Consider the following 12,405-nt stretch of genomic DNA (forward strand, 5'->3'; position numbering starts at 1 on the left):
TCCTTTTATTGACCTAACCTTGTCATATTATTGTATGTTCTTAAATTGTTACAAAAGCTTAAATCAAAGTCAGCATTCTAAAATATAATGAAATAAATTGGTTTTAAAACCTAGAGGGGGTTTAATTCTCTGATAATTTTGATATCACTAATTTAGTTTATCATACTTTCTTCAACTTAAGAAAAAATTAGCACAACTATAGATATCATAACTCTGTAGAAATTATTCAGTGTCAGTTGGACATAAACTGATGATGAACTTAAGTTTCATAACACTTTTTGAAGTAAGTTCTGTGCTAAAAGAGCGTTGAAGTTGTTGATTTTCATTGCAAATAGAACTTAAAATAAAGTAGCCTTTCTTACCTTTTCAGTTGCTTCTCGTTTTAATCTTCTTTCTTCAACAGCAGCTCTTCTCTCATCTTCTCTCTTTCTCAGCTCTTCAATCTTCTTCCTTCGTAATTCTAACTGACGTTCACGATTTTCTTGAGCAATTCGTTGTTGTTCTTTTAACTCAATCAACTTTCTTTGTCGTTCTTCTGCCATTCGTTGACGAGCTAACCTAAATCTTTCTTCTTTTTCCTTTTCTTTTTGTCGCCTCTCAGCTTCTAAAGAAGATAAACAAACTAAATTTAGTAAATAAGTGAGGATATTATCAATGACAATATTCACTCTTCATTAGACAGATCAAAATCTTTAAAAATAGTATAATCTCAACTTTTGACACTGTACTTCAAATCCATTTTAATTCTTTACTCACATTTTGACTTTGATCAAACACTTGAACCCAAATTATCTTGTAGTAATCTTTTAAGTATGAAACAATCAGATGGATAATCTTATAACTTTCTTGAAATCACTCACCTTTTTCTTTATAAGGACTTCTTGAGCTGGCAGCAGAAGCAGGACGACTGCTAGAAAGACTATCAGTGTACCCATCTCCAGACATAGCTGATAGTTTCATGATATCAGTTTCGTGTCTTGGTTTACGTCGTGGTGAACCACCAGAATCAGTACTAGTGATGCTTGTGTTAACATTACTAGTATTTAAGCGTTCACTGTCCCCAGCTCCACCAACTGCTATTCTATCCTCCCTGTCCATTGAACTACGTGGTTTACTAGTATCCTGATATGGTGTAGGTTTATAGCCATCAGATAATGGTGATGAGATATCTAAATCCTCACTAGATACTGGACTTAATGGAGAATCTACAACTGGTTGGTTTGTAGTTACTATTGGCGGCTGTCCTCTGTCATGGAAATCTGATGGGACTGAAAATAAAAATTGAAAGATATTAACAAAAGTGTAAGTTTCTGGAGACTTCATCATCATCCAATTTTCATTCTGATTGCTCGAAAAATGATCTAAAAGAAAGTCACATGAACGTTGGAATAAAAACCTAAGCTTATAACCCATTGACCTGTATGTATCCCAAACATTCCAATTTTACAAATAAACAGATCATAAAATCATAAAACTGTTCTCAAGAAAATAAAAGCTCACAAATTAATCTCTGTGAAATCACTTTCACCATCCTTCTACCACGACCTGAACGCAGACTGAGATTTAAAGAAGTCATTGAAGAAATCTAATCTGTTTCTCATTGTGTTGATTAAGCCATTTCAAACAGATTGTGGTCAGCACCAAAATAAAGATTGGTAAAAATACTGGTGACACCAGCCATAACAATACATGGTCCTATAGTAGGTATCATCTAGTCAACTAGAGCTACAGTAATATACCTATTGACTTGTCAGGTAACAGCTGGACCATCATACCACCTTTTAGTCATTTAAATCAATATTAGAAATTTACATCAACAAAATATATTAGAATTGTATTGCAATATGTCTCTCTATGTCTAACCTACATTACTCAATTGCTGAAAACATCTTTTCTGGAAGTGTGACGAAACAGACAAATATAGAAATACAAAGTCTAGAATACGCCCACATGGTCGCTTTTTCCAATTAAAAGACTGTTGTGCAGGCACACAATAGTACATGTAACATTTACTTTGGTTTTTGCCAAAGTGTAGCACAAATATTTTGTGTCATCATTAAAATTGACAGGAACAACACGCAGAGAATTAGACATCAACAATTTTAATGTCATAAGACATTTTTTTCTTGACTAGTTTTATCAGTTTGTCTATATGTCCTTGAGTACAGATTCTCCACTGTACTGATCAAATCATCATTGGTAAGGTAAGCTGATTAATTAGATAAATTGATATTTTCTGCTGCTATTAAACAAATTTTTTGATAGGTTTTTTTCATTGTTAATTAGTTGGTAATTAATTGGGACTAACTGGGTTAGATAAGGCTGTGATCTAAAATTCATGGAATAAATTCATTAAATAACAGGACCAAGATAGTTTCAATTTCAAAATAAAATAGTCCATTTGAAATAAGTAACATAATTATAAAACCAGTTCTTGATTTAGACAGTAATCATGATATTTGAAACATACTTAAGTGGATCTTGAATATTTCAAAAAATTTTTACTTTCAGTCAGTTGAAAAGGTATTATTGATATATATCTGGTAATTAGAAATATTGCTAACTTCTGATACCGGTAATTAAGTATGAATAAGCATACTACCAAAATATCCTCTTATTATCAAATTATTATCAGCCTATTACATCTTATCATATATTAATTAAAATATCTTACATAGTATACTATTGATTAGTTAACTATTTCACTGTTATTATCTTAAACTTGACTTGCCTACATTACAATACACTAGTTCATATAACATATTAACATTTCTAGGTCAAACTACTAACATTATATATATCATATACATACATAATTACTGACTAGTTATAATAGTAATCCATTATTAAACAATGATGTCACACACCTTGATATCAGTCATGGTAAATCAATCAAAATATCTACCTGCCAATCTTTTACTATTATCTTAACTCTTTATCTTAAATCTTAATCATCTTTGGCACATTATCGTAATCCAGCCTTAATAGAATAACATACGCGAGAGTCAAGAGTAGAAATCAAAATTAAAGTGTATCTTTCCTTGGGTTGTGATCTCTATCAATTCCTTATATGGTTCATATAAAAAATCACAAAAAATGTCACACCTGTTAATTCTAATCAAAGATATTTAGTTATATTCAGGTGGCAATAGTCTTAAATGTTCCTATAGATATGCCTAAATGTTACCTTTAACTAAGCAAATCTTCACAACTTAAAGAAAGTGACCTGAATTTATTCATTGATAAAAGGTAGGTATATATAAGTAACAATAGTATTGTATCATGTGACTACCTTACCACCACCACATACCACACATAGCTATAACTCATCATCCACAACAATATATATCATCTTTATTTACCTTTATCACCCATCTATATCATTCTTACATCATTATATATAATCATAAATCATCAGGTTAAATAAAGAGTTCCATAAGTTATAGATATTTCATAGAATTATTATTGATATGTCAAATAACAATAACATATGACACTATCAGAAAGACAATGGCCAAATAATGTACCCAGGTGACAGACAATCCTCTACAAAAACTTTGAATAAACAAAAGAGTAGGTTTTTTTTTTTTTACTTGTTTGTCCAATCATGGCATCCATAAAATTTTAGGAACAGAAAGACTGAATTAATGTGAAACTTAAGTATCATGGCAGCTACATAGACATTTATGTATGTAAATTGGAACCAGAAAACCAAAACATGACTTGAGAAATAATAGTGTAAAAAAAAAGAAGTTACAAGCACCAAGTAGCGTGTCAATTCCATCTATTACAATATAATGCGAAGGAAAACAAGCTACAAAAAACGATGGATCTATAGCAGAGTCGACAAGAACATAAGGCTATTTTAAGACTTCCAAAATGAACTTCACAATCAGATTAATTTAAAGAGATCATCATTATGAAACCAATATATCCAATCTCTGAATAAAATGCTTCACAAGAAGAAAGACATACTGACTAGAAACAGTGTCCAGTGAAGAAGTGAAGGTCAACTGGTATCAAATGAGGTGTCAACAATCCAACAAGCAACATAATAACCCACTTACTTTATGTACATACTAAACAGTCAAACAAATAACTAGCTTATAGATTTTTTATAATGAAAATATAGGCCTACCTGTAAGAGAGGAATAGTGTATCCTGTGTTCTACCTGAATCATATTTTTTGATCTAAACCATTCCCTGCCTAACGTAAAATACAACTCACTGTTGACATCATCTGATTTAATATCCCCTCCCACTTCTATAACCCCAGGCAGTTTCATTAAGTGAAAAAAGTCTTTGTGAAGATAATTAACTTCTTAAAAAAACTTTTATGACTTACTTCACCTAATATCAATAGTTATCCTTAATATAATCCATTATATAATGTTTATTTTACTATTTACATTGACATCTTTAGGTGACAACAAAAGATTAAGAATAAGTATGAAGACATATAGTACTGCCCACCACAATGTAATTTCTGACAGTCTATTTCCATTCAATCCAAAACAAAGATAGAATAAAGTCAATGACTTTATATGATCAATTAATACCATCATAATTTCATATTTAACACAAAGAAAATGACTTTCTAGAAATTGATGGTTATGCTCTAATGAAGCAGGATAAAGACAAAGTACCTTGAGCTTCCTACATCTTCCAATACTTCAATTATAAAATGTACGCTTCAACCTTGTAACTATAGAAAGTAGGCCACCCTATTGAACTGTGGGATAAAACAATGGAATTGCTAGACAATTAATAATAAATATGAACTGAGAGCAGGTAGATTGTTCACTTTGAATGCTGATTCAGAAGCATCTCTCCATCTTTAATGTTTAAATATGATTGCAGACATATATATATATATATGAAGTAGAATCTTAAGATAGCAAAATAATAGATTTTTATCAGCTGTTACTGGGAATGCATAAAAAACTACAACTGTTACATTGAAGTGGGAGAGGGTAACTTAAACCAATTGTAAAGAGGTTTTCTAATCTTTGTATGTGTATCGAGGACAGTTATTGCATCAATATGATTTCCCCTCAGCCTTCTAAGGTTCTGGCAATTCAAAAATCCATGACTGGAATATCACTTCACTATCACAAATGCCACTCGGGATAACTGAAGTTAATGTACATCATATATATGGTCATGTTTATGTACAATTACAGTTGTCCCAGTTGTCAAACGGGATATATGGGAATAGTGCAAATGGGAGCTATAAATTTACACATTAATCATAAAACGTTTATAAAACTTCCTTACAAATCCCTTTTTTGGAATAACATAGAATTTTAAAGGTGATTAAAACAGAACTTCATTTTGAGACGCTTATCTCAATCCTTAGACTTAATATAAGAGCCAGTTTGAGATAGGTCCTGTATCAGTATCATATCATTGATTTATCATAAATATGGTGAACAAAAGCTGTACATATTCCCTAAAGACAGTAATATAGGCCTACACCTGGTTATTGTTATAAATTTTAGATACTTGTATTGGTATTACAGTCTACCTGGTATGAAATAAATAAAACTTGATTAATGACTGTGTTTGTATCAACAGAAATCAATAACCACATTACATTTTTTATAAACAACACTGTAAATTATTAATTATTACTGACCATTATAATCTACTTCAATCAGAACAGAAGACTTGTCAGTTTTACTTCTTTTATGATTTATGCTTACCAAATTGGTAGTATTTCGAGTTCATAACTTTTAAGTCCAACCAAAGTTACTACTAATTCAACAAAGCCAAAAGGAAAGAGATTACCTCTAGAGACTATCACCTATCACCAATTCAACTCGAAAGGGAAATGCATGTAATTCACACCCAAATAGCATACAGTGCAAAGACTTATCAAAGTTGCGATGGTTACTGGTTAGGATAATGTGTGCACCATAATAAATAAACAACAGGGCCATCTGATCTTTAGGGTAGGATGAGAAAATAACACACACCGACACCACACAAAGACATAATCATAATAATGAACAATAGAATAAAACTGAGAAACAGACTTAACCTGTTTCATTTGGATTCTCAATGAGATTCTACTACACCAGTAAATGTCAGGTAAACCTATGGTAATGTATAAAGTTTATTTTTGGCAATGTTTTCATTCACTTATTCTTGAAATTCTGCCCAAACATTCCTTAAAGAAACTGTTAAAAACTTGTAGCATTAGAGATTCAGAGCATCTAGAAATTTAATTCAATTTTTAAAGGTGACCAATTTCATAGGTCAATCATACCCTGCTGGTCTCAGCAACAAGAATTGTTCAGCTAAACTATTTGTAATTTAGTATTCAACACATTCTCAGCTCACCTTGAGGACAAACCCTTTCCCAAGACTCTACCATTAAACAGTTAAGAGCCACAACACTCTCTGTTATCAAATTAATTAATTTTCAGGTACCCCAATTCAGGCAGAGAATAAGGTAATGAGATAAAAATAATAAGTGAAATTTGAGTTATATTTGAAGGAATTAAGCTAATGCTATTTTATTACAGTTCTGCTAATTCAGAAAAATATGTACTTTATTCAAGTAATTAATTAGCACAACAAATATACTAGTGAGGCATAAAATGTCACTTCTTATCAAATTTGCTCCAATCCATATTTGGATCACTACTTTTGCGAATTTTTGCTATGACAAATAAATGTCCATGTTTCCAATTTTGTGCAAATAATCTACTCTGATTATTTACATTTTCCAAGAAAGGTGATGTAGGCTTTGAATTTCTTAATAAATGTTTAATTATTTGCTTAACAAGCTGATTATAAGCTTAGAGGATCTTGAGTAAATGGCATATGAAATTTATGACATAAGTTGCCACTTGCCAGATGTAATAATAAAGATAGTGGACCACAGCCATATACGCCCAACACGGCATGTGGATGGTAAAAACGAAACATCCATTTTAAGTTTCATCAAAATCGGTTGAAAACTAAGATAGCATATTCAAGATTTTGGGGCAAGGGCAATAACACTGAGCTTACGGTCGAAAATAGCTCAAATTCGAACTTGATCTTCGTTTTATGAATATGTATACACATACCGAATTTCATTTGATTCCATCACAAAATCTAGTTTTTAGATGTTGATGGACGGACCGACGGACCAGCGGATGGACCTTCGTTTCATGAGTATGTATGCACATACCGAATTTCATTTGATTCCTTCAAACACTCTTGTTTTTAGAGTGTTTACGAGCAATTGATGTTTGAAGCACTAACTGTATAGAGGTTAAAGGGCGATAACTCCTCAAAACTGACGTATGAGGCCTAAATCTTGAAAAAGCCTTAAATTCAATCAGAAGTAAACTTAACTTTCTCAAACCTTTTGATTTAGGTCCAATAACATCCATTTTAAGTTTCATCAAAGTCGGTTGAAAACTAAGATAGTATATTCAAGATTTTGGGGCAAGGGCAATAACTCTGCTTCTAACGGTCGAATATAGCTCAAATTTGAACTTGATCTTCGTTTTAAGAATATGTATACACATACCGAATTTCATTTGATTCCATCACAAAATCTAGTTTTTAGAGGTTGATGGACAGACCGACCGGCGGCTTGACGTTTTCAATTATTCTTTTATCAATGAATAAATACTTTGATAATTCTGTTTCACAAATTTTTTTTTTAAATTTCATTTTCTGCAAACCTACATCTCAGTCAAACTTTTCTTTAGCATATATGTTTATAATGATAGTTTGTCTGTGTGTTGTGTGTTTTATAACATTAATCATTGCTAGAATAAAGATCATGACAAAATTAAAATTTCAATGAAACTTGTCTTCGATTTTGTTTACAGGGGTGGCCAAAGTTACCCTTATATTTGGTCATCTATTTGGGGCTACTTTGCCCAGGTGCTAAAGTTATCCTGTTAAAGAAATTGACAGAAAAATCATACAACAGCAGTCATAATTATAATAAATCAATTAAATAAATAATTTTTTTTCATTCAATTCTCATCCTGATATTAAGCTTAATATTATCATTAAGCCCTGTATATCATTCTAAACAGGATAGTAGAAAATATGATGTTTCAGTCAGCATTACAAGATATAGCTGGGGGATTAAGCCAATGAGAGGCTGCAAGGAAACATGACATAACAAGAAGCACTCTATAAAACAATATTATGGGAAAGCATAAAGGTGCCCCGGGCAGACTGATCATTTTATCAGAAAATGAAGAAAAAACACTTGTGCCATAAATATTTAAGTTGTCAGATTAAGGATTCAAATGATGCTGACAAATAGTCGAATGGTAAAAAACAATTCGTGAGAGGACAATAACAATACCCAGAAAGACTAATGAACCACACAAAGAGTGCCACTTCTTTAATGTTTGAAGCGAAAAGACAAGAAAATACAAGATACAATCGCTCAAAATCTGGGTAGTTTGACAATAATATAAGTTAAATTACAGATTGGTTCCGGACTGTCACCCTACCATTTCTAAGAAGAAAAGAAGGCAAGAAATTGTTTATTGGTGACAATTAAAGTATACATTTTCCAGAGTCTGTCCTAGAGGAATGTGCCATGAATAATATAATTTTTTAATACCTACCTCCAAATTATACACATTTGTGCCAACCTTTGGATGTGGCATTTTTCAGACTTTTAAAACCATGTGGTCACAAATTTTGTTGGCAATGGAAATCTGGTGGAGAAAGAAGGGTGGCTATCATAAGATAAATTCCCTGATTTACTCAGATAGCTTATAAATGGCAAATACACTATCTGAATTCAGAAAGAAAAGATTGCATCCTTATAATCCAGATGGAGTAATGTCTAGAATTCCAGATGAAGATGAAGCTTATTGAAAAGATCAAGATATAGAGAAGATAAATGTCTGATGAAGCGAATGCTGTTACTGTTTCATCTCGTAAAAGTATATGTGGTGCTGTTTTATTCCAAACTACTAATGTTATCTCCCGAACACCTACATCCCATTTCCCCTACAACCCAGTTCCCTAACATAATTATGTTAAAACAACACACTGCATTTACATGTCTGGCATTAAGAGGGTATGTATCTTAAAATAGTTCATCATTTGATTTATAGGCTACTATGTGTAAACATTTTACTGTGAATCATTCTTTGGTCCTGTAGGCATCAACTGTCTGATATTTATTCCAGTTCGAAATGAGGTTCACAGTAAATGTTGTGGTAGAAGTGTGTTCATTTCAAATGTAAAATCAAACCTTATACTTCAATGAATCCACGGTCCAAAGACATTTTGATACAAATCACCCAATAAAGCCAATTGTGGGCTATGACTTTTAGTAAGCATTTATTTTGAATTACGAACTGATAGAAATAATTCAATTCTGAGATCGTTGTGGTTGAAGAGCAATGTATGACTCACAGTCGATAACAAAACTTTTAGGCATAGACATTGGAAGTCTGAAGTGGGCTCATGCTTTGAGCTTGAGCTAGGCACTAGACAGTAGACTATAGGAAAAATTATTACAAGTTTCAAAGGGTGAAGGTCAACTCCTGGCTGAGTAAAGTGACCCAGGACGTAATAAAAAAAATCTTATAACACTTATCATTTTATGAAAATATTCATACAGTTTAGTTACATCATATGATGATTAAACATTCACTATTTGCTGACTTATCCAATGCTGACTGACAGCGTAGTTATCATGACAATATCAGTCATATGTCATGGATAAAAAAAGACTTTTTTCTCTTATTTTTCAACATAAACAGTGCATAATTAAGAGCTTCTGCAAATAAGTTATTTCTATGATAGAAATCAAACAGATGCAATAATCAGGAGGAACAAAAATAGCTTTTTTATTTGATTACCTGATTGATTCTGTCCGTCAGAAATGATGGACTCCGCCATTTTCTCAACATGACGTCATTCAAGAAATACAGGAAGTCAAGTGCGGCAAAAATAAAAGAATTGCTTCCCTTTGATCTTTCCGAATGTTAATCCGAGAAACATTTAGGCCTAAGCATATTTAAGGGATATTTGAGAGGTGGAATTTAATGCCTAATGATTTTACTATTTTGTTCTCTTTTAATTTCAACTGGACCTACGCTGATACCTATTTTAATGTTAGCCTATTCTCTTTGTTATTTTTTCATAGGCCGAGGATGTTCGCCACCCGGGTGGCAAACATTTATTCGCCACCCTCATTTTTTTTTGCCACCCGTTTTTAAAACTTTAATTTCTCTGAAGACTGACATTATTAGCTGTTAAGGCTATAGCGTTACATGCATTATAATGTTTTTTTTATGTTCATTAGAAACGCTTATTTGCAATTCCTTTCAAGAAAATGTACGAAAATAACACCTACTTATAATTGATAATCGCTGTCCCATTGGATGGCTATTTATAGTCAACCGGTGTTAAGTCAATTTGGCCACTACTTTTTGAATCACTTCTATGAAGTTTTCCGGCGGATTGAAGGATTTTTTATATAGTGTGTAGGAGATCCCACCCTTTGAAGATTTTTAGAATCGGATTCCCAAAAAACGCGAATTCCCGACATAAACGGGAGCTGGGTTAATGAATAACATCTAGGGTGGTAAAAGAGAGCCAAGAGTGGTTAACAAAATTCGAGAGTGGTTAACAACAAGAGCTTCGGCTGGTGAAGAAGAGCTTAAGATGGTTAACAAAAGTTGAAGTTGGCAAACAAGAATTGTGAGTGGTAAACAAGTATTGGGGTGGTAAACAATAGCTGAGGGTGGTGAACAAGAGTTGGAAGTGGTAAACAAGATCTGCGGGTGGTAAACCGGAACGGAGGGTGGCAAACTAGACCTGCTGGTGGTAAACAAAAACCGAGGGTAGCGAACAAGAGCTGAGAGTGGTAAACAAGAGTAGGTTGGTAAACAAGAATTGTGGCTGTTAAACTAGACCTACGGGTGGTAAACAACAGCTAGGATGGTAAAAATAACCCAGGGTGGTGAACAATAGCTGAGGGTGGTAAACAAGAGCTGGGGATGGTGAACAACAACAACTAAGTAGGTGAACAAGAGCTTAGGGTGACAAACACAAATTGTCGGTGTTACACAAGTATTGTGGGTGGTGAACAAGACCTGGGGGTGGTGAACAACAGCTATGTTAATGAAACAAGAGCTGAGTGTTGTAAACAAGAATTATGAGTGGTAAACAAGTGTTGAGGGTGGTAAACAAGTATCGAGGGTGGTAAACAACAGCTAGGTTAATGAAACAAGAGCTGAGAGTGGTAAACAAGTATTGAGGGTGGTAAACAACAGCTAGGTTAATGAAAAACAACTAGGGTGGTAACAAAGAGTTGGGTGGTAAACACAAACTAAAGGTGGTATACAAGAAATGATGGCGGTGAACAACAGGTAGGGTGGTGAACAAGAGCTGAGGGTGGTAACCAAGAACCCAGGGTGGTGAACAGGAGATGGGTATGTTAAACAAGAACCGAGGGTAGTGAACAACAACTAGTGAACAAGAGCTTATGGTGGACAAGAGTTTAGGGTGGTAAATAAGAATTGTGGGTGGTTAACAGGAAAAAGAACTGTGAGTGGTTAACAAGAACAAGTATTTTGGATGGTAAACAAGAGCTGGGGTGGTAAACAGGAATTGTTGGTGGTTAACAAGAACTTACTTCCTTCAGCTCTTGTTTACCATCCCCAATTCTTGTTTACCACCCTTACACATTACTTACCACCCGTTAATATTGTGTATTACCGTACGCCTTATTACCACCCGTATACATTACTTACCACCCGTCAGTATGGTTTATTGTCGTACGCCTTATTACCACCCTTACACATTACTTACCACCCGTCAGTATTGTGTATTACCGTACGCCTTATTACCACCTTTACAAATTACTTACCACCTGTCAGTATTGTGTATTACCGTACGCCTTATTTCCACTCGTACACATTATTTACCACCCGTCAGTATTGTGTATTATCGTACGCCTTATTACCACCCTTACACATTACTTACCACCCGTCAGTATGGTTTATTATCGTACGCCTTATTACCACCCGTACACATTACTTACCACTCGTCAGTATTGTGGATTATCGTACGCCTTATTATACCTTAAACCTTATTACTTCAAATACATATTTCCACCCACCCCAATGCAGTGTATTTACCACCCACATACATTACTTACACATTCGCGATGGCTCCAACCATGGATTGATATTCTTTGGATTTTTCAACTCGATTTCCCCTTGTCGATGTTTGGGATGGAAAATACGTCTAGGATAAATGTGACACAATTTGGACACGCGCCTGCTTTGTCTTTTTTTTTACCATTTACACATCTTCATCAACCTTTTTTTTACTTACGTAAAGATCCCCCGACAGTTGGAAATCGAAAATAAGAGTAGGCTAATGTCGCTGTCCTGACAACATTTCACTCAT

At 33.6% G+C, this 12,405-nt stretch overlaps 1 protein-coding gene across 1 annotated transcript; it reads right to left on the minus strand.

Moving 5' to 3' along the window:
* Nucleotides 1–5: 5 nt before the first annotated feature.
* On the minus strand, nt 6–9,885 carry LOTGIDRAFT_161782 (hypothetical protein; the record flags this gene model as incomplete). Its single annotated transcript, XM_009057685.1, has 5 exons — nt 6–77; nt 363–604; nt 861–1,268; nt 6,346–6,405; nt 9,846–9,885. The coding sequence occupies 5 exons, from the start codon at nt 9,883–9,885 to the stop codon at nt 6–8; spliced, it is 822 nt and encodes a 273-aa protein (XP_009055933.1).
* Nucleotides 9,886–12,405: the final 2,520 nt, after the last annotated feature.

Source organism: Lottia gigantea (assembly GCF_000327385.1).
Source record: "Lottia gigantea unplaced genomic scaffold LOTGIsca_31, whole genome shotgun sequence".
NCBI lineage: Eukaryota > Metazoa > Mollusca > Gastropoda > Lottiidae > Lottia > Lottia gigantea.